Here is a 24,472-nt window from a genome sequence, read left to right as displayed (position 1 = left end):
CGAGTTCGAGCTGTGCCTCCAACATATGGTGGCAGCATAAGGGAGACTGTGATTGAGGGAGAACTCTCAGAACTCGAGCTGGAGTTCTGGGCGGCTTCTGCTTGGATCCAGAAGGCCGGACCTCCCGTGTTTTTGGATGGTGGTAGGATTGATAGATGGAACTGAGAGGCAAGGAGGAGATGGGGTGGTGGTGATGTGCGAAAACTTCGTCATGGGAAACAGAAGGAAGAGATGGGAATGTATAGGGTGTTAGATTGGAATGAGGAGGAGCTTCAGACATGGTAACCCCCCCAAACCTCAGTTATTTCTCAACTCCGTTAACCTTCTCAGGCTGACAATAAGTGCGTATACATTTAATAACCTGTTAATAATCAGATTTCTGCAGTTATCCGATTATTCAAATGGTCATGTAAACACCATACTCCGATCTAGAAATAATAAGAGCTGGATTTTAGCTCAGTAATCAGATTTCTCAGTGCATGTAAACTCTTACTCTGATTTCTATCGGATTTCTCAGTCTGTGCGTGTATGAAAACAGACGGTGGATGTCGCGAGACGCAGCAAAACACTGTTGGAGAGGCACTGAAACCAAACACGAAAGAAAGGATTTAAATATTCTTCATCTTCTAGATGATGTATGTTCACAGTTTCAGGTAAAGTGGCGCAATGTTTAAAAAAAAATGCGCCACAAAGTTTGAGTTTTCTGTTGCGTTTACGTCACGTCTTCTTCTGTGAGTTTATTGGCTGGTTGCAAAGCAGAAATCTGATTACTGTCTGACTCATGTAGACCCGGAGTTTCCCTCCTGATTACTCAATCAGATAGATTCCCTATCTGATTACTCAAGTGCATGTAAATGTGTTGATCAGGTTACTGACAAAATCTGATTTTGCGCAGTTATCAGATTATTAAGTGCATGTAAACGCACTCAGTGTCGTATGCAACATCAAAGGACAACATAGACAAAGGAAAAATATTTCATGAACACTGCATGCTAGAGACTAGTAGCATTGTTCTGCAGACAAGTCATGAACACAGCCTCTGATTGGTCGACAGACTCAACATTGACAACAGACAGACAACAGAGCCCTCACAGAAATGGCAAAACACTAGCCTTCCAAGAAGAAATGAAAGGAAGTCTGTAGCATGCAGACAAGCATAAAAAGCAATAGCTCAGAAACACAGTGTTAAAACACCAGGCAGGTATTTCACGAAAACTGGATTTCTCAGCAAAGCTGGATAACTTCAAACTTGATTTTCATCACTGTATCTGCTGTATACATGCTAACTGACCTACAGTGAGATTTCCCAGTTTGAGTATTGAGGAAACGCCCTTCTGATGATGTATCTTAAATTTGTGTGAATACTTGGGGGCTGTTTTTTTTCTCTAGTTGGCTAATGCCTTTGGACTAACCATCAGGGTGACCTGCATGTGCACCCTGGGACCCTGTGTGCTAAAGAGCCTTTTCATATACAAAAAAAAAACAACATACCTAATCAGAAAAAAGTCCTGCATTTCACTGGCAAGCATCTTGCTAAATAGCGTACCCCAGCAAACACACATAGACACAAGTAGGCCAACACTGATGAAAGGCCTCCCCAGTTGGTTGTACTTTCTGCTTCCCATGATCCAAGTAACCTCAGACACAGTCAGTGATGTTGAGGTCTGGACTCTGGGGTGGTCAGTCCATTGTTCAGCTTCTTTGTTTGATGTGTCCGTCTCCTTTTCTCAGTGAGGTTCTTCTTGACAGTTACACATCCTTTCAGACCCACAGCGCTGAGTCGTCTTCTCACAGTGGAAGGATGGACAGAAACACCTGTGGATGTTTTCAGATCTGAAGCAGCTTGATTTTCTCCTCTCTCTCAGAGATGAAAGCTTTAAGTGCTGTTTATCTGATGGGGGCAGTTTTGGTGTCTACCAGGTCTTCAGGTGGTCATTTTCTCTGTATATTTTAATCAATGTTTAAACTTTTAAGAATCACTTATTTTCACCTTCCTTATGCGAGTGGATTATCTTATATCTAGTTTTCTCCTAAATATCTCTTGAAAAATTACATTTCAAGATCACTGACTCAGTTTTCTGTCAACTTGTAAAAGAAACTGGCCTGTTTTGAAGTGTTTATTACCTGTTTAAACTGTAGGACAGATGTGAACTCCTGTTTCAGGTGCTGGGTGGAACGCATAACAATTCCATCTGCAGGGAATCGGCCATGTGTTCCAGTCACTGATGAACACAGCTGTGCTTTGTATGCTAATGGCTTACGAATGTATGCAAAGTCAGGCGCGTATGTTTGCATTGCTGCAGCATGAGCTAACACTGCTTTTCTTTTTACCTGAGAACGACCAGGGTGACACAGTCTGCATCCGCTCAGTGTGTTTGTGTGTGTGTGTGTGTGTGTGTGTTCGTGAGTGTGTGCTACTACGGTGGTGGACAGAGCAGACAATGGTGTAGGGTTGACGACAGGTGTAGAATAGGGCAGGTGCTCCTTGGTTTCAAATCACACGCACACTCACCCACTCACAATTCGCTTATATATATACATTTCCAACCTCCATCTGCCCATTTGCCTGGAAGACTACTACATACAGTCATTTCATAGGAAATATTCTGAATATTTATTGAATCAAAACACGTTTATTATAGAAACCCATGGGCAGATGCTGAATTAGGTTGAAAAACTCTGGAGTGAAAGAGTTGGGACAGTATATAAAATGCAAATTAAAACAGCAAGCAGTGATTTTTAAATCCACTTTGACCTATGTTTAAACAAAAAACAAAAAGGACAAGATATTTAATGATTTTTCTTATCAACTTGATTACTTTTTCAAACATGTGCTTATTCTAAAAGTGATGCCTGCAGCACTTTACAAAAAAGTGTCCATAGGGCCAATTCAAGTCTAGGACCATTGTGAGATGTTCAGAAAACTCCTTAAACAGGTGATGCAGTCATGTTTGGGTTTTGAAAGAACATCTAGGAAAGATCTAGTCTTTTATGAGCAATGATGTGTTGAGGCTCAGTGCATCTGTGAATATTTTGACAGTTTAAGAACAACATTCTTCAGTGAGCATTTGCAGAGATTTTAGGCATGTCACCCTCTGCAAAGCAAAATATCATCAAAACTCTGTGCGTGAAGGGAAAGGCCAAAAACCTAAACTGAATACCCGTGACCTTCGACCCCTCATGCGCCACTGCATTGAAAACTGGCATGTTTCTGTGATAGATATCACCATCTGGGCTTGGGAATACGTCGTCAATAAACACTTCATTGACAAAATTCCCTAGTGTGCTTAGTTTAGACTGTACTAAGCACAGCAGAAGTCATATGTTAACAACATCCAGAAACGCCGCCAACGTCTCTGGGCTTGAGCTCGTCTGAAATGGACTGATGCTCATTGGAGACGTGTATTGCGCCCTGATGTTCATGGAGATAATGGATGATCTCCGGCCCAAAGAAGAGAAACAAAAGCCAGCATCTGTCATTAAATGGGGGCGTATTAGTGGGTAACTTGCATATCTGTGGAGATGTGAAGACACCATTAATGCTAAAAGATATATGCACATATGCACATGCCGCCTTCTAGACAACGTCTTTTTCTGGGACGTTCGTGCTTATTTCTGCGTGACAACGGCAAGAAACATTCTGCACCTGTTACAACAGCATGGCTGCTTAATCAGAGAGTGCAGGTGCTAGACTGGCCTGCCTGTAGTTCAGAACTGTCTCCCGTCGAAAACGTGTACAATTGCAACAAGGCCCGTACAATTGCACAGCTGAAGACTTGTAAAACAGAAGAATGGCAAAAAAATCCACCTGCAAAACTGGATCAGTTGGTGTCTTCAGTTCCCAAATGACTATGAAGGGATGTTAAAAGAAAAGTGATGTTCTGTTGCAGACAAGTTTGTTTATATATTTTCTTCTCATGCCTGCAGTATAAATGTGTATCATCCCACTGTTTATCTGTGTAAAGGAGCAACAGAGAGCTCATATTTGCCCACATCTAGTAGCAGTCCCTCACTCTTTCTCTTTCTTTTCCTTTCTCTTTCTCTCTCTCCAACATTCTCTCTTTCTCTCTCTTTTACTTCATGTGCCCCCCCCAATTCTCATTTCACCCCATATTCTCTCTTTGCCTTCTCCCTCGTTTTCTTCAGTGGTGTCAAGTCTAGATCTACCACATTTATTATATGTCTATATATTATTAAATGGCCTGATCACAGTTATGTCAGCAGGTCGCTGTAATTTGTGCTGACCAGAAATATTTTCCACAGTTGTTAGCCTTCACAGTCTAACAGTGTGAATTAGGTATGTTTCTATCAGTTGAGTTGAGGCAAATACATGTAAGTTACCTCAAACAGAAAATGTGTTTATTGAGACGCATTATGGATTTTACAAAAGCAACAAAACTTCTGACTGTTGCTATAACACCTTTAGAGGGCAGCAGTGAGTAGTGTTCGTTTATTTGATGTCTGTTAAAACCTTTAGAGAGTGGCAGTGAGTAATGTTTATTCATTTGATTTGTTTGTTAATAACACCAGAGAGAATCACTGCTCTCTAATGTCTTCCGGGTTTCTCAAACGCTAGAGGGCGCTCCCGAGCGAGTCCAAAATGAATGGGTTAAGATGGAGCATTTGAGCAAAATCATAGTTTATAAATCTTAAACATCTTTAATGTAAAAGAATACAATCATTTCCTGAACACAGAACAGCATAAAACATTTTAACACTGCTGTTATATAGTCGTATATTGTTAAGAGCTTTTAAACTCGAGTTATAGGAGTTTAAAACAGCGCCTCATGTACGTTCATGATGTCAGTGAGTGTGAACAGCCAACTCACCAGCCGATCAGCACACAGTAGCAGTAATACTAGCTACCTGCTGCCCAAAACCCATTTGCTGTTGAAAAAACAAGTATATAGGTGAGTTTTTTTTTTGCTTTAGTGCTTTTTTTTTCTTTTGTGAAGGACATCCTTCTACTTTTCTAAAATTAAAGGAAAGCTCTGGGTGAGTGATTATAAACTATTTTAACTTTTAGTTTTTAGCCGTTGGGCCACACTTACTGCCATTCATTGAGGACTCGCTCGCGGGCGCCCTCTGCTGTTTAGTAGTCCTGTTTTTGAATATAACGGCGGAAATAAGAAGTGGCCAGGCTCCTCATAAACCGGCTCTGATAAAACCTTTAGAGCGCAGCAGTCGGTAGTGTTTGTTTATTTGATGCTTGTTAATAATAGAGGGCAGCGTTGAGTAACATTTCTTTATTGGAGCTCAGTTAGGAGCCACTAATAATCAACAGCTGAAAGGCCTTTTAGGTAATCAGCCATTCTACTTTAATATTTGCATACAATGAACTAAAAGAAAAACAAATTAAATTGTTAATTGCAGTTGTTTATATGCAAAGTAATTAGCTAAAATTTCGGTCAGTAATTTTCAGGACATTTCGGTGCATCACTACTGAAAACAAGATGTTTAACAGGTAGTTGGTGAATATATTTGTCTCTCTTCAGACCAATTTTAGCCAGAGGAGAAGGAGAGAGAGAGAGAGAGAGAGAGAGAGAGAGATAGGGTGCCTGCAGGATATGAGGAACCTGCTCCGTGACATCACACCTGTAGCTTCCATTCATGCCTGTGGTTGTGCTGATTGGCCGAGGGGAGGGCAGTAATTCGAACTCCGCGCTTGAGCCTCTGCAGTGTTTGGAGAGAGAGCGAAAGAGAGAGAGAGAGAGAGAGAGAGAGAGAGAGAGAAAGAAACAGAGGACATGGAGAAAGAGACAAAGTGGATGTCGGTCACTGTTTTTGCTGGAAATTCGAATGTGAAGAAGAGCTTCTACTGAGCAGCGTACAGTGAGTAGATGTGTCTGTATGTCAGAGTGACAGAGGCAGTGTTGGAGTTTGAGTCGGCTTGCTGGCGTTAGCTGTACAGGTGCTACTCTGTCCACTCTGTCCACTCTGTCCACTCTGCAGACGGGTTGTTGTTTTCTTTTGCTGCTGGCTCACACTAAGGGACTTCTGTCTTGGAAAAAACACTGTGACACCTGAGCCGAGAGTCGGTTCCGGATACAGCGGAGCGCTTGCTCACCTGTGCAGGTGAAACTACACTCACACACACACACACACACACACACACACACACACACACACACACATATATACATTTAGTTTCACTATAGACAGTATAATGAATTTGCTTTTAGATAGGGATGCACTGCTCATGATTTTTTGTGGCTGATTTCGATTTCTTTACAGAAAATTTACAGCCATTTTTTTATTGTTTATTTGGTTAATTATTTAATTTACTTTAATTATTTTATTCACATTCTATGATGTAAATGAACACGTAGAACATATATGTGTAACATTAGTTGCTCTTTAATAGGCCAAACTGGCATTTTAAATAAAAAAAAAACAATTGCCGATTTAAATAACATGAAATCATATGAAACGCCACATCTAAAGTAAGAGGTAACTGATAAACAATGGTGTATAAGCATTGTTCATGAATTATAGCAGCATTCAAATACAGCATCAATTGCGGCATAGATTGACCATCATTAATAATCATTAGTTTCACTATAGACAATATACTGTGTTCACTATTGGATTAAAATTCATTAGTTTTATTGTAGACTGTATACCATATTAGCCATTTTATTAACAATTATTATTTTTTTTTCACTATAGTTTTACTACAGATTATATTCCATGTTAACTATAGTTTTACTATAGACTCTACACCATATCAGCTATAGTTTTACTATAGACTCTACACCATATTAGCTATATTAGCCATATAGCTATATTAGCCATATAGAGTCTATAGCAATAGTTTTACTATAGACTCTATACCATATTAGCTATTCAAATTAAAAATCATTAGTTTTACCATAGACGATATACTACATTAGTGATTATATTAATCAACATTTATTTTACTATAGCGTGTGTACCATATTAGCCATTATATTAATAAATATTATTTTTACTACAGATTATGTCATGTTAACTATAGTTTTACTATAGTCTGTATATCGTATTAGCCATAGTTTTACTACAGACAGTACCATATTAGCTATTTAAATTAATAATCATTAGTTTGATTTTAGACAGTACATAATGTGGTTATTAGATTAATTATTAGCTTTGCTGTAGACAATATTCTATTAGCTTTTAACTTAGTTTGATTATATTGTATTTTGTATTTTGACTCGCAGAATGTCAGAGTTATATTGGAGGGTATGCAGAGTTAGGGCCCTAACATCACAGTGGTGAGCAAATCCTGATCTCCTGTGCACAGTATGAGTGTCTTATCCACTCGGCTGTTTAGCCACTTGCAAATGAATACACGTCTACAGCACAACAACGACATTAACCTCAACTACTACGTGGGAATGACGTGGGAAAGCGTTTGATTAATGTTTGCTCTTTGTTTAAAGGAAGGTGACGGGTTGCAGTGATATTCTCTTTCATGAAGAACCTGCAGTATGTGCATTAGGCCTATAATGAGTCCTTATTGAGAGGAAACTTTGGTGAACATCATCTCTTTTTGAATAAGATGCTATGGCAGTATTTTAGGTGGAAATTTGGTTTGTTGGAGGGGAGAAACAGGGTGGGAAATGCTGATTCAGAGTATTCAGAGTGAGATGATAAAGAAGCTTTGTTTCTAAAGTATTCTCGACGTTAAAAATCCAATTGTGATGATGTGACAGATTCTGTTGGACTTCAGCCCTGCTGAATTGTGTTTGTGTCCCGAGTACAATGATGTTTTCTGTGCTGTAAAACATAGAAAAGGGCAGAGGTTGATTTGAGGTGTTTAGGAGATTTGGATTGACGAGAAATCTTGTTTTTGTTCATCTGAGCTCTTATTTTGTTTTGCTTCATTTTATTTAAAACATTTATTTGACCTGAATAAAAATGGTTCCACTGTCTGTTGCCACATTAGCACATTTTTTAGGTTGAAGGACAAAATATTTTAACAGTAAGAGATGAAATCGTCATGTGGTCTGATTGTGATTGTCGGGATGAGCTCATTCCTTCATTTTGCATGGATTTGAATGTGGATCCTGTGTTTACATACGGAACACGCAGCTCACGTCTGTCCGGGCTTTCTGTCAGAGAGATAGGCTGGTTTTTATCTCTGAGGGGTTTGAGTTCTTCTCTCCTGCGTAGTTCATCTCTGCCTGCCTTCTCCAGTATTGCTGATTTGACTGATTTTTGTATGCTGACATGCCTGATTCCCCAGAATGAGCTCTCTTGAACACAAGCCAATTCCAAATAATTGACTTGAATGTCTGGGTGGGGCGTAGCCTTTCTTTTTTCAAGACACACACGCACAGATTCGCACATGTGGCGTGACTGGAAGACACAGTTTGTCTCACAGCACATGTTGTATGTGATTGTGCAGTGTCTGTGTGTGTAAGGTACAAAAGACCTTCCATTATAGAAGCTCTTTGCAATGAGTTTTGTTTAATAAACTCTTAAGGGTCCATTTGTGTGTCCACAGCTCAATTCCTCACTCTCATAATTACAGAACCTGCACATTAGTTTCATAGTAGTTACTGAAAAATTCATAGCAGAGACTGTAAACTTTATAGTAGTTACTGAATAATTAATGTACTTATGCAAGAAAAATCATAGCAGATACCATGTAATTTATAGTAGTGACTGAATAATGTGTAGTAGTCACTGAATATTTCTTAATAGATATTGAATGCTTAATAGCAGATACTGTGTAATTTATAATAGTGACTAATTAATTCATAGTACTGACAATAATTTATAGTAGACACTCAATAATTTATAGTTGTTTCTGCATAAGTCATAGCAGACAGAATAATTTATAGTGGATACTGAATAATTAATAGTACGTACTGGACAATTTATAGTAGTTACTGATTAATTCATAGTCATTACTGAATAATTAAGCGTAGATACTGGACAATTTATAGTAGTTACTGAATAGTTCATAGTAGTTAATGAATAATTCATGGCAGATACTAAATTTATAGTAGATACTGAATAATTTGTTGCTTAGACTGTGTAATTTATAGTAGTGACTGAATAATTCATAATATTAAATAATGTATAGCAGATAAGGAAAAATGTATTGTTGTTACTGAATAATTCATAGTAATTATTGAATAATTCATAGTAGTTACTCAAAGTTATAGTAGATACTGAATAATTTATAGTAAATACTGAATAATTTATAGTAGATACTGAACATTTTATAGTAGATACTGAATACTTTATAGTAGATGCTGAATTCTTTATAGTGGATACTGAATATTTTGTAGTAGATACTGAATAATTTATAGTAGATACTGAATACTTTATAGTAGATACTGAACAACGTATAGTAGATACTGAATACTTTATAGTAGATACTGAATAGTTTATGCTATGTGCAGATTATAGACGTGCTGGAATAAATTGTAGTAGTCACTACATAGTTTACAGTTAAAATGAAATAATTCGTAGTAGTGAATAATCCATTGTAGTTACTGAATCATTCATAGTACTGAATAATTCATAGTTAACGAGAAAGACAGATAAGTAAAACCCAGGAGAGAGGAGAGTGGAGAGCTCTGAGGAGTGAACGAGTGATGGACGATGGTGAGTAACGCCATCAGAATGTGATGTTTGTGTATTTCTGTGTGTGAACATCTCAGACTTTTGTTTTGAAGGGCTTTGGCAGAAGTCAAACATGTTTGGTTGTCATCTAATTCATTATCTCTTTAGAAAAGCTGTGGAACGCAGTCACGTCTGATCCAGACCAGAGTTCCATTACACTTAAATATTTCTGCCATTGTCCACTTTATCTCCTCTCTTCTTCTTCTCTCCGTCCCTCGTTCCTTTCCTCTTTCAGTTCATTTTTCCTCTGCTTCTCTCGTCTGAGATCATGTGTCATTCTTTCTCTTCTTCCTTGTTTTTCTTTCCTTTGTCTCTCAGGGTTGATGGTGTGAGGTCAGTCTCCCTCCACCTGACCTGGGCAGGTATGCAGGTGCGTTTCAGCTTCAGGACAGATTAAGGCCTGACTGATATGACAGTGTTGTGATCGCTACTAATTTAAAGGTGCTAAAAATTCTGCTGAACTTATATTTATGTTTTATTTTAGATTTTTATTTTATACTTCAGTAGATTTAGATAAACAGTGCGTTACTGACTGATTGTCAATTCTCAATTAGCACACTTCCTAAATTCAGATTAACAGCAGAAATTCAGTGTTAAATAGTATAAACGATGTAGCACTGGAGCTGGATATAACCTGAATCTTTAATAGTTTTTTGGTTGTTAATTATCTCTTATTTTTCTATTTTTCTTGTTTTTCTTTGTGTTTTCTTCATACAGTAGTTTTTGTTTGTGGTATTACATGCTAAAGGTTAAGTTTTTGTCATTTTTACCATGATGTTGCTTGACCAACTGAACTACAACAACTAAATACATTTTCAGTATTTATTGTGTCCACTCTCACGATCCACTTAATCCCAAACACAGTCAGTGATGTTGAGGTCTGGACTCTGGGGTGGTCAGTCCATTGTTCAGCTTCTTTGTTTGATGTGTCCGTCTCCTTTTCTCAGTGAGGTTCTTCTTGATCAGCTACACATCCTTTCAGACCCACAGCGCTGAGTCGTCTTCTCACAGTGGAAGGATGGACAGAAACACCTGTGGATGTTTTCAGATCTGAAGCAGCTTGATTTTCTCCTCTCTCTGTGCTGTTTATCTGATGTCCTGCGGGTGGTTGTTAGGAGCCCCATTTTCTATGTAGTTTTTAATCTTTTTTTCCACTCCAGTTTTGGAAATTCCTGTTGACTTTCTCCTCCTGTGGGCAGGTGGATTATCTTATATCCAGTCTCCTCAGAAATATCTCCTGAAAAATGAAGAACTTGTACTTAATGGCTGTTTTGACTGGAATTTGAATTAATGAAGGGTGGTTTACTTAGTTTTGCATAATATTGTAGTTAAACTAATACTGATAAATACATGCATTGGTAAACGACCAGCTGATGATTGTTATTCAGTTATTAATCTTAAGGCTGGCTTTACATGATGAAGCTTTCATGCAACTTTAGTCTTTAAAACCTACGTGACGCTAAATTACATTTTAGTAGTATGATGTAAAGCATCCTGCAGCTAACTTGAAACTCAGCTAACAGTGTCTCAACTTCATGAAACGTTTCATGAAACAGCCAATCAAAATGGCAATAACACTTGATGTGTGTCAAACTATGTAATTTTAAACCATTGATTTCACCGTATTATTGGACAAGAAGCTAAAACAGAAGATGGCTTATTGCGAGGTTGAAAAGGAGACTTTATATTGACTATTAAGACTTATTATTAAGTTTAAGGTGTATTACTCAGTAGCTACTGCCATAGCTGACATTTCCTGGAGTTAAAGAGTGACCTGCCTGTCTGAGGCTGACGTTTGTCCTGCTTTATGGAGCGTTTGGTCTTTGTTTCTGTTGTTTACACCCAAACAGTCCTAAGCTAAAATATTTTCGGTGATTCCAGTTTGTAGGGTTGGCGTGTGTGTGTTCCTAGTGTGTATCGTGCTTCTATAACCAGGTTATGTCCAGTTGGAGTTTCTGCCTTGAGGAAGTTTGAGAAAACATTTTTTCTCTGACCTTGAAGACCTGTTTACCAACATTGACCCCCCCCCCACAGCTCCACCACTATCTCTCTCTCTCTCTCTCTCTCTCTCAGTAAATGGCTCACCAGGTCAGCATTCCAGTAACAAGTAGAGCTGGTTTAGCTTTCTAAAGACTTTCTCTGCCTCGTGCGTGGGAAAGGTGTGTTTAAATGGTTTTTAAAGGCCACTTTCTTTCTTGTCCTGCTTTCTTACTGTGTTATTATGCACGTCTATTTTAGTGCCTGTATTAGTCTGTATTGAATCTCTGTTGTAGTAAATGTTACTGGTGTTTAGGGCTGAGTATTGAAATCCAGCATTATGAAAATAAGGGTACAAACAACGTATCCTTAAAGCTACACTGGGTAAGATTTGGGGATTTGGCGACCTCTCTGGTGGAAACATGTTAGTGCATGCAACGTGTGGAAGAGCATTTTGTAGCATAGACTGTGCTTCGGACCCCTTCCCCGAGTGGATGAACCTAACGATTGAAAGAGAATTCAAAGAGAACTCCGTCAAAACTTGGTGAAGGACGTGTCTTCTGAGGATGTGAGCGAATTATCTACTACGGTCATCATATTTTTGTCAGTATAATGTTGATTTTGAGATCAGTTGAGACCTAAACATTGAGCTGGACCTACTTTTTGAGCCTGTGTGTGTAAGACTCAATTATAGCTGAAACATCTGACGTAGTTCAGCTTTGAAGGTACAACAGTGGTCTTAAGGTAAAATAAAAAGCCTGGAGTCAGGACAGGATATATAGAGTCAGTGGAACAAATGACAATATATTGCAAAATATATTCATATATATATATATATATATATATATATATATATATATGTATATATATATATATATATATGGTTTGGGTATTTACCCTAACTAAAGGTGCTGAAGACAGAGAACCACAACAGTTACAGACTGGTACCCCTTTGTCCTGACAGTGTAGTCAGTCTCATCAGCATCTGTGAGCCTGTAAATATGCTTATTATAAGCAGGTCAGAGTCGTTGGCATGTGTGGAATGTTTGGGGCAGTGATGAGCAGAAGGCCCCTGACCTCTCCACACACACACACACACACACACACACACACACACACACACACACACACGCGCACAAACTGTCTGTGTCCAGTAAAGCATCTAGAGTGTTACTCCACCCTAGGTGATTCAACTCAGCTCTCAGCTGAGTCTGATTGCAAAAGTTATGGCACTCTGTAGAGGATGTCATTTAGAAAATCAACAGAACATGTAACTTCCGCATACGACAACGTCATGCGTCAATGCTTTACCTCCATTCTAGGCTCTCACTCTCGTGGATTCTCGTTACAGTGGAGCTGGTCGATTTATCCATAGTTCTCATATGAGCACTAACCAGCATAGTCGGCTGAATGTGCTAAAATTATCACTTTAAATGCCGTTAAACTTAACCCTCCTCTGCTGTCACTGCAGACTGGCAGCGTCACCTACAGAGCATCCCTAGTAGCTGTTAATGAAGTAATGATCTTTTTATTTGAGGGTCTCATTTCATAGAGGAAGATTACAACCACTCTTCCTTGTAACTGACTTCCGAAGGGGCAAGGTGGCACTCAAAAACAAGGGGTAGGGGTAAAAATAAGAAGTGGAGTTGGTTTTCGGTTTAATTAAATTAATTAATTAACTTTAATTACATCCAGTTTACATACTGCAACAACAAGTGAAAGTCTTCTAGTTTTGATTTTAAAAATATACATCCACTACACTTTTTTGAGAAGTGTGATTATGCTTCATTAGGAATTAATTTATGATCAGTTCTATTATACATTAAGAGTGTCATGTTTGACCGAATGCTTTACAGTCCATAACGGGTCACGGAATAATTTGCATATATTTCTGTAGAAATGCATAAATTAAAATAATTTAATAACTACTTTAAAACTACGTTATCATGTTGTACAGTCTTTGTGCATCAGCACTAAATAACATTTGGACTGTCAGGTCGATATAAATGCCCAAATAGATCTGCATCTGATTATGAGGCCTTGTAAAGAATGCTATAGGATGTTGATTGTTTACATCTGCAAACATCCAACAGGGGGAGCTCTTGCTGGTTTTGCTCATCGATAAAACGGCACCACGTGTTAGTTTCACTTCTTTCATTTTTTGTTTTTCAGGAGCACAAAACAGATTTTATTAAGAAAACTAATATCTCGGATTGTAAGGAGCGTTTTTAATGAAACTATGATTAAAGCCTACTGTGACCGGATACTATAATACTATGCTGCTCCTTCGGCACAAAGCAGCTCGCTCTGCCACACACTGATCAGATCTGCGCTGTATATGGGATCTGAATTTAGAGCATCTTTAAATTTGAAAACTGATTATCGAAAACAATTAGAAAATATTTTTTTTTGCCAAAAATTGAGCAAATACTGCTTAAAAACGAACGCTAACACACAAACATTATCGTACCAAGTACATCCTACTTTCTGTGTCTCTTCCGAGCTGGCCAATGCACAGATTTGGCTGGATGGTCAGCCTGGCCTATATTATTATAGGGGAAACGCTGGAATCTGCACTTTTAAAGAGTGAGGAATAGTTCTTATGAAATGAGATCATACCTTTGTTTATCTCTGGCGATAAGTGCCGCTGTTAAAGGTTAGTCGTGTTCAGTAGAGTCAGCGGATTGGAATGTTTTGGTCAGACTGAGCGATTGTAGCATCAGTGTCTCGTTCCATCACACTAATAAAAATCAATCAGAGGCTTAACTCCTGTTCAACACTGGCAGCACTGCTAACACCCCGAACTGTGAGTGATAAATGAAAGAGAGGGAGAGGGAGAGTAAATGTGTGTGTGAGAGAGAGAGAGAGAGAGAGAGAGAGAGAGAGGAATGAAAAGAATTCTCTTTCGACTCAGGAATGTAGTTTATTGCAGTGTGTTTAGTTTAACGTTTAATTTTAGCCTGTTGTATTATTAGGCTTTTGTTTTGTGCTGTTTCTAAAGAATGAGTGGAATAAAGAACAGACCAGGACACCAAACTGTGAGCCTGTGTGCCACATTGATGAACTGACAGACAAGAAGAAACAGCGTTTGCGCTTAAATGTGAATTCCACTGAATTTGTAGAAATTTTCTACATAATTACAGCAACAAGTCATTCAGAGTGGTTTGGTGTGAAATGATCTGTTCTAGAGAAACTTACCGAGTCAGAACTGTTCACAGTGGTGGTGATAGGAACCAGACGTCCACCTCTAAAAGCTCCCTCACAGAAAGTTATTACATGAAATGGTTGTGAATTCACTGCCTGTTGTGTGAAACATTGTTTTGCGATAGTTTTGCAATAAGATTTTGACCTAAATCATATTTTTTAAATTCATTCATGGTGGAGTGGTACATGCTAGGCACTGAAAGGCAAAATTGTCTCCAAAGAAAACTTATTTTGTCCAATTTTCCTTTATTTTATTATCATCTACATTCCGTATATAAACTCAGAAGACTCCTGTAGGTTCACTGGTGGTTTTGGACAGTAAATAAAATGTCTGTATTTGTGTTGTAGTCATGGTGACCCCTGGTTCCTATCACCACCACTGTAAAGACATCTGAGTCTCTACAATCAACCATTTCACACCAAACCTCTCTGAATTACCTTGTTTACTTTTCAGTAATAGAGCTGGTGGAATTCAGTAATAGAAAAATTGGTGTAATTTGCCTTTAATACAAAGCACACAAACATAACAGGGCCTGACTAATAGCAAAATGGTAGTTGTAGTTAAACAGTGCTTTGCTGACTGAAATGATTGTCGCTTCTCAACTATCACGTTTCTTAAACTCAAATAAACAGCAAAGAATCATAGTAGATAATATGAATATTGTAGCACTGAGCTATCCAGACTCTTCAGACTCTCTGTTATCATCTGTTATCAGAGAGCATCTGATAGAATCTGCGATTAGTAATGCTCTCATTCAAATACAGCTTTTAAATGGCTTTTAAAGCGACACCTTCCTTCAGCAGACTACATTGGTCAGTGCTTGCCAAAAACTATGGCTAAATCAACCAGCAGCAAACTAACAAAGCAACAGCAAAGTGGTGCTCCAGATCACCTCGAGAGCCTCCACTGTAACAAGAATCTATGAGCTGTATGAACAAGAGCGACAGGCTACGAGGAGTTGAACCATTGACTGTACACATGATAAAGGTTTAGATACATTACACAGTACTCTGCACAAGTCAGAGACCACCTTTCATTTATTTAATTTCCGGTCAAAACAGCCATTAAGCACAAGTTAATCATTTTTCAGGTATTTTGGAAGAAATATTCATTCATAAAGAAGGAGAAAGTCCAAGGAAACTGGAGTTCAAAAATTGATTAAAAGCTACAAAGAAAATGTGGCTCCTAACAACCACCTGGAAGACCTGGTAGACCCCAAAACTGCCCCCATCAGATAAACAGCACTTAAAGCTTTCATCTTTGAGAGAGAGGAGAAAATCAAGCTGCTTCAGATCTGAAAACATCCACAGGTGTTTCTGTCCATCCTTCCACTGTGAGAAGACGACTCAGCGCTGTGGGTCTGAAAGGATGTGTAGCTGATCAAGAAGAACCTCACTGAGAAAAGGAGACGGACACATCAAACAAAGAAGCTGAACAATGGACTGACCACCCCAGAGTCCAGACCTCAACACCACTGATTGTGTTTGATTACTTCAGAAAATGATCAACCAGCTTCTAAGACTGAACTTTGGAGGAGTGTCTGCAGATTCTTTGAGGAACTGAAAGTGAGGCTCCTGAAAAGAATGGAAGCTGGAATAAAGGACTCACATCTGCACATTTTAATGCACAGTTACTGCTTATTTGCTGAAAGAGATATTGGGAAAAAATTTAAATGTGGCCTGTAGAAAAGATATGGCACATTTTATATTTTATTTTTCCCAATATGTTAAATATTCTGTTAATGTTGCGCCATATTTAAGTTTGTCCTCTTAGAAACTCAAAAGCATGCAATTTGACCGAGGGTGTTCAAACTTTTGCATACCACTGGATATGTGTGTTTAGTTTCTGTGGCTTCTGGTCACTGACTTTTGCACAGTACTGTCGATGTTTTTGTTATTTGACCCATGATGGTGATCTGGGTTCATATTCTCCAGTTCAGTCTATAAAAAGTAAATGATGTTTTTAAAAGCCACTATTTATAATATCAGCCAATATTATTGGCCGACTGATATATTGGTCGGGCTCTGACACACACAAGACAAAGATCATCTCTAATAGAGTTCCTTTTGAATTCATTGAAAAGGGAGTTGACATTACAGTCAAACATGCATGTGCACACAGGACGCACACTAAAGCAGTGGCAGACATCGTCTCATGGCTTCTCTTCTGAATTCAGGACCGGAATTGCCTTTATACACTGCGTCAGCTGCAGAGTCCCAAATCCACTTCCAGCAGAGCATCCAGCTAAACACGCTGCACTGGCAGATGTTGAACAGGTCCTTCACACTCAGATACATATGATCTCTATTTTAATTGGCTTTGGCAGCACAGGCTCCGTTCTGTTCCCTAAGCCTCGTTAATTGCGTTAATCGATGTTAGAATAACGTGGCCAGGATCCGATTAGGATTTCCAGAGTGCGTATTTCATGCTTTACTGGGGGCAGCAGGAATGTGCTCGTTTCCTTATTTTCTCCGTCCGTTATTGCGTAAAGGGACGCTCGCCCGGGGCCGAGATTTTCACCGCAGAGCCCAGATTTGGTTTTTCAATAAACACAGAATTCTGTGTGTTTGCATATTCCACAAAAATCCTCTGTCCTGGGGGGGTTTGTAGGGGATCCGATGGATAAGTGTGTGATTGTGTGGTAGGATGGGTGGGAATGGGATGTGTTTTTCTGGCTGAGCTGGTCCTGAACTGCGTGAGCTTTAGGTGGTCAGTTTTAAACTGGAATATATTTCTGTGTTTGTATGGCAATAACTTTGCATGTATCTGTTTTCCTAATTATTTGAGGGAAAGATACAGTTGTATGGAGAGGTTTGAACACCCCCATCAAATTCCATGTTTTCTTTAGTTGTTTTATTTGACATATTAGGAAAAAAGCATGAAGTATGGCCTGAGCAAGTGTTCTTTTCAGTATGTTAAACACAGAAACTGCACTAAAGTTAGCAGAAAGATGCCTTATTTAAGTGTGCTGTAACTTATTTTCACTTAGAAAATCAACAAAACATGTCATTTGATGGGCAGTGTTCAAACTTCTGCATATAACTATAGAAAGAGAGGGAGAGAGACACTGAGAGATAGAGAGAGAGGGAGAGAGAGAGAGAGAGAGAGGAAAGCTTAGTAAAAAGTGTAATATGATTCTGCTTTATGACTTTCCCACGACACCTTGGACTTAATCAGATAGAGCAGCGGCCAGGAGTGGTTAAGGGTAGTGTGTGTGTGTGTGTGTGTGTGTGTAAATCTCATGTCATTTAGAAGTGAAACTGAACCGAACTGACCAGAAACTGAACTGATTGGAGCTGATTTGAATGAATGGAACTGAATTTGCCTTCAGCAGGTGTGTTAAAACAGACACACGCTTCCTTGTGTGTGCATGTGTGTCTGTGTGTGTGTGTGTGTCTGTCTGTGTGTGTGTGTGTGTGTGTGTGTGTGTGTCATCAGCAGATATCTATGAGGAAGTGTGTGTTTAAGCTGCTCTAAAAATTTTGCTCCTTCTTGGGGCTTTTTTATTTTCCTTGGCCATTTTATCAGGAGTGAAGGCTGCAGCTGTCAAAGATTTTCATTTTTAAATATTCCATCAATTATTATCATTATAATTCAAATATTATCTTGAATTGTCTTGTTGGCATATTTATTTTTTTTTGCTTTTTAATAAAACTTGAGACACTACAAGGTAATAAAAACAGTTAAAACATTATTTTAGCAACTTTTAGGTCAGAAAACTGGGGAATGATGGTTTTAGACATGTTCATAACTGCCTTAAACCGGCGTACCTGCTAAACTTTAGCCATATTGTATTCCCCTAAACAATGTATTACCGTGATCCAAATGGAATTAGGTTAAAGTACTACAGGTGAGCATTACAGAGTCTTACTCTATATTATTTTGCATTTTCTCTGATGATAATATAATTTCCATATAATTACGACAGCATGTAACGCTGTTACCATCTGGTGGTTCTCTGCATTTGTGTGATTGAAAATCAAAATATTGCCAAATTGGTGCGCTGGCACTCTTCTTCTGGACAAGTTCATTTTATGGTCTTTGCAAGTGGTGTTCAAAGTATGTATGTGTGCAGTTAATTGGTTGATGATATTTAAAGAGCGATAAAATGCATAATGTCATCACTTTTGCGATTTTCAGTAATATTGATCGTATATATACTGATCAGGCATAAAATTATGACCCCCTCCTTGTTTCTTCGCTCATTGTCCATTTTATCAGCTCCACTTACTATATAGGTGCACTTTGTAGTTCTACAGTTACAGACTGTAGTCCATCTGTGTCTCTGCATACTTTGTTAGCCCCCTTTTACCCTGTTCTTCAGTGGTCAGGACCCTCATGGACCCTCACAGAGAAACAAGAAGGTGATCATAATGTCATGCCTGATCGATGTGTGTATATATATGTGCTTGCCCACAGATATTCTGATTAAGCTCTCAAGCACTGATCCGGTGGGTTCAGAAGTTCTGAACCAAACAACACAGGAACTCGCAGAGCAGTCGCGGGTGTCATGCTCTCCTCTGCCTGTATCCGGTTTGGACGTTGTGCCAGATACAACACAGCAATTAACAGAACGCAGGAACGGTGTGTGGTTAAAGGCCAGACTGGTGCCTCCTTAGACAAATACAGTCTTAAATTACCAAACAGAAGTTACTGATCAGAGCCTAAGCCGACCAAGAGCCAGTGCAAGCTAAAACACAAGATAATGCACATGCTAACATGCTACATGGTTTAGTGCTGGTGGTCTAGTGTCCTCGCCTGTACAGCAGTGGGGAACCCTCAGAGCCTTCTAGGCTTCGGAGAAGGCCCAGTGATTTTGATAATTTTAATGTAATCGTCATTCTTGTTGCATTTGAACTGCGGATGTGTTGTAATATTCTTATTTCATTGTTAAGTTTTGGTTGGAGTCAAAGAGTTAAATTCCTGAAAATTATCCAGTTATCCAGAGGTTTTTTCCCCTCAGCCTGGTGAGCTCTCCCATTGGTTAGGACTTCAGGAGCTCGACTAAAGGCCTACACATTAGCTTAACTGCCAGCATAATTAGGAAGTAACAGAGGATATAAATTTACATGCCCTGTTTCCAACACTCATTTAAGATTTTTTTAATGCTGTATATAAATTGGATTACACACTCTAAACAGTTTTATATTAGATGTCTGTCTTGCCTCACTGGCTCGGCTAGAAGATCATAGGCAGAATTTTGATATCAAGACTTATGATCTGAATGCCTGATATTGACATTGGCTTAAGATACTTTCTTAGGCTCCTGTAGGCCTATAAGACCAGCCACAATGTCTTTAGAATATCACTGCTCCTCAGTTCTCCTCAGTTATCTGGTGAAACGAGCCAAAGTTGATCAGTTTCTTCCCTCATTAAACTAAATTTGTGGATAAAATGGTCCACTGGTCAGATTCTTGGCCTAGACGTGCAGAAGGATTTTCAGAGTGTTGCCTCGGGTTGCCTTGATTTATAAGACAGCAAATAAAGTCTTTTAACTGCGTCTTCTGAAGAAGCTGACGGTCTCAGAAGACCCTTCAACAGAGGTCAGCACTGGCTGTTTGAGGCCGTGGCTGTATTATGACGCTCTCATTTGGAAAGATTCCCTCACCGAATCCCCAGTCGTATGAATTGGAGCGCATACAAAAGTGCATGCCAAATCAGAGGACACTGGGGACGCTGCGGTGAGGTACTGGCTAAACTCTCCCCCACCAGACCAAGTGAAAAAAGGCCTCGTCCACATGTATCTGGATATTTTTATGACCATAGTTTTTTTCCTTGTTCTCAAAAATATCTTTGTCCACACCAGCAGTGTTTTTCGGAAAGATCTCTCCGTCCACTTGATGACACAAAAATGACTTGAAAACACTTGGACATACCAGCCCAGTTGGGAGCGATAATACCACATTCAGTTTTGCACCAGACACCTCAAAAAGAACATGGTGTGAATCAATACTGGCATCTGATTCAAAGCAGAAGCTCCAGAAGCTCCAGCCCAAGTTCTCAGAGTCCTCTCCCCTTCAGTCGTACAGTCTCTACTCATACTGTCAGAACAAAACCTCGTATCTCCAAAACAGTAACTTTACAGGAGAAGGAAAAAACCTACTTTGCTTTTAATGTAAGTCAATGGAACCAGAATTTTTTCTAAGTAATTTTGGGCCGTTTGCTTCGGTCCATTCTTCATGAAATTTACACACAATGCAAACGGCAACAAATACTTTCAAAAACTGAAAAACGACAAAAATAGAGATGCAAGCTTTTGGTCCGAGCTTTTGATATATTGAAGGCGTGGTCCAAACTAGGGAAACGTAGAATGAAATGCTACAGCGGACTATGAAGTTTACTGCTTAAATGCAGTGGTTGTTTGAAATATCTGTATGTGAGGAGTGTAATTATATCCTGTATCCGTATCTCTGTACGTGTTTGTTTAGAGAGTGCTGTGCAGGTCCGTGCTGCGGCGAGTCCCGACCCCTCACTCCGTCCTCCTGCCAGCGGGCCCGCAAAGACCGATGCAGCGGAGGAGTTCAGCTACGCATCAAAAACAGGTCTGCTTGTGTTTATATGTCTTACTGCGCTGAAAAACAGCACTGACTTTAGTAGGTTTAAATTTTATTCATTGTACATGAATAAAATGGCGCATCGCCACAATTTTTTGTTTCGGTTTACTCACATTTGGCAGAAATTGCGTTGATGTTATATATTTAATTCATGTGGAACTATTTTTGAATCACTTTTGAATCAAGTACTCCTGATTCCTGACAAGATGTGCATTCTGTGTTGTTTTTGTGTGTTTTTATGTTGTACTGTACGTCTATTTTTGGAATCTGTACTGTTGTTTTGGCATCATCACATCTGATAAAGATACTGCAGAGAAATTCACTTTGCTTTGTGTGTGTCCTGCAGGTACAGCGGCGCTCAAAAGTTTATAAACCCTTCAGAATTTTCTATATTTCTGCATAAATTTGACCTAAAACTTCATCAGACTTTCATTTTCAGTCCTAATAGCAGATAAAGACAACCAAGTTAAATAAATGAGACATAGATATTAGATTTGGTCACTTATTTATTGAGGAAAATAATCCAAAAGTACACATCTGTGAGTGGCTAAAGTATGTGAACCTTTGCTCTCAGTGTCTGGTGTGTCCCCCTTGAGCAGCAATAACTGCAACTAAACGTTTCCAGTATCTATTGATTAGTCCTGCATATCGGCTTGGTGGAGTTTTAGCCCACCATGCAAAACTGCTTCAACTCTGTTATATTGGTGGGTTTCCTCCCATGAACCTTCCTCAATATTTCTACAGGATTAAGGTCAGGACTTTGACTTGGCCAGTCCAAAACATTAACTTTATTCTTCTTTAACCGTTCTTTGGTAGAACTGGTGTGCTTAGGGTCATTGTCTTGCTGCATGGCCCACATTCTCTTTCACCTTCAAATTATCTGCTAATCCTAAAGATTTACATACTTTTGCCACTCACAGATATGTAATATTAGATCATTTCTATTCTAATATTCTAAAAATTGTGTCTCATTCGTTTAATTGGGTTCTCTTTATCTACTATAAGGACTTGTGTGAAAATCTGATGACTTTTTAGCTCAAATTTACACAGAAATATAGAAAATTCTAAAGGGTTCACAAACTTTCAAGCAGCACTGTAGGTGGTTCAGTGATTAGCAGTGTTGGGGTAATGTGGTAAAAAGTAACGTTACAGTAATAGGATTATATAATGTTACATATTTAATATACTTATGTTTTCCTGTAATGAAGTGAAATGAATTATAGTTTAAATTCACTTAATAAGAATTATGTTGTTTGTGTTACTCATACGTCTCTATGAAATGCAATGCAGTTGAACATAAATTCCTCTATATAGATTATCCCTGTTTGTTGGCGTGTGCCTCCTGCGCCAGCTGACTGCGTGATATTGTAAACATGAATAGTGCAGTGCGAGTGCGGGAAGCTCCGTAAATTCAGCCAACAGTCTGTCCAATCATCTAAACATGTAGTATCTCTGTACAATAAGATTCCTTTATTATATAAAGTGTTTACGAATGGTTTAAAATTAGCTTATTAAAGGATATTAATTAGACCATAAACCTAAAATAATTAATAAGCAGTTATAACACTAATACCATAAATATAAAAGGCATCAGTCCCCTGTTATATCTGATGAATCTGACAGGTTTAATGCTGATTGATGCTACCTTGATCTGTACGGATGAATGTGGGCCCACTATTAGGCAAACTGCGGGTCTCTGTTGCCCCTTTTATTTCTGTGTTATAACTGCTGATTGATGATTTTCAAGGTGTTTAAGAAGAAATTTGTATTCGTTTTTCACAAAAAGTACTGAACAGCTCTTTCTGGAAGACGTGCCTGTAACATTTCTCTCTGTATTTTTCTTTCTGTTTTCCTTTTTTTGTGTTTTCATCCCTCATCCTTTCTCGTTTTGTATACACATGCTATAAATACAGCTGCGGCTGCCTCCTCCAACTCCCTTTCGTCCTAATAAGGTGGCGATGGGAAGGTCGCTTAGTGGAATTCTTCAATAACTGGATTCCTCTGCGCTGCTACCAGCGGAATCCAGGACAGGGGCGTTGCTATGGCAATGGGCTGAGGGGGTTCTTGCATGGTTCATCTACTTTCTCAAGTGCATCGTTGTAGTTCATTTGAACTGAATATGTGCTGCAGTTTAAATATTAAATGTAGTGTAGAAAAGGAGCAGACGCACATGAGTCTAAGGTCACCATGCCCAATGCCAAGCATGGGCTAGAGGGATATAAAGCCCCCTAGCACTGGGCAGTGGAGCAGCAGAACTGCACTCTCTGGAGTGATGGAGCTCCATCCAGTACCTTTGGGTATAAGTTGTGATTCAGAACTGATCATCCAACATTAGTACCTGACCTCACTAATGCTCAATCAAATCCTCACAGCAATGTTCCAACATCTAGTAGAGGCTTCCCAGGAGAGTAGAGGCTGTTAACTGCAGCAAAGGGGGGACAAAGACCTGACAACTACTGTTAACTTTAGTCTCAGTCCAAAACTTAAGATCAGAGTCGTTCAGAGTGGCTTAATGTGAAACGGTTCATTGTAGAGAAACTTACCAACTCAGATTTCCTCACAGTGGTGGTGATAGGAACCAGGAGTCACCATGACTACAACACAAATTTTATTTGCTATCACAACCACCAGTGAAATTTCACGAGCCTTCTGACTTTTTATATTAAATGTTGATGATGCTAAAATTGTGGAATATCTGAAGTTCTCTTTGGCCTCATCTACCGTGGGTTTACGAAAAAAAAAAATCAGGTCAAACTTTATCTCAAAACTATCGTAAAACAATCAGGCAGTGAATTCATAACCATTTCATGTAGTAACTTTCTGTGAGGGAGCTTTTAGAGGTGGACGTCTGGTTCCTATCACCACCACTGTGAACAATTCTGACTCGGCAAGTTTCTCTAGAACTGAGCGTTTCACACCAAACCACTCTGAATGACTCTGTTTACATCTGAACAGTTCACATTGGTCAGTAAAATGGATCAGTGTGTGGAATTGGAGCTTTCTGTCTTTTATAAAAGAAGCAGCCCCATATATTTAGCTGCCTTTATTGCTGGATGCACTGCAAGTGTGTGCGCACATTCAGAAAAAAAAAATCCGAATTTTTGGCTTTTTCAGTAGT

At 39.0% G+C, this 24,472-nt stretch overlaps 1 protein-coding gene across 4 annotated transcripts in view; it reads left to right on the top strand.

The window, feature by feature from the left end:
* The window catches only part of shroom3 (shroom family member 3), a 103,690-nt gene that overhangs the window by 40,100 nt on the left and 39,118 nt on the right, over window positions 1-24,472 (top strand). For 2 of the 4 annotated variants that reach the window (XM_036587471.1, XM_036587472.1), the window contains one exon: window positions 21,229-21,342. In XM_036587471.1, coding sequence (XP_036443364.1) covers window positions 21,229-21,342 — 114 coding nt within the window. Of the gene's footprint in view, window positions 1-5,664; window positions 6,076-21,228; window positions 21,343-24,472 lie in introns of those variants that run through there. The other 2 variants (XM_036587474.1, XM_036587475.1) reach the window with 2 other exon arrangements.

The sequence above is a fragment of the Colossoma macropomum genome, unplaced genomic scaffold (genome assembly GCF_904425465.1).
Source record: "Colossoma macropomum unplaced genomic scaffold, Colossoma_macropomum, whole genome shotgun sequence".
In the NCBI taxonomy this organism is placed as follows: Eukaryota; Metazoa; Chordata; class Actinopteri; order Characiformes; family Serrasalmidae; genus Colossoma; species Colossoma macropomum.
The sequence above is the reverse complement of the archived record's forward strand: the minus strand, read 5'-3'. Positions and strand labels throughout refer to the sequence as shown.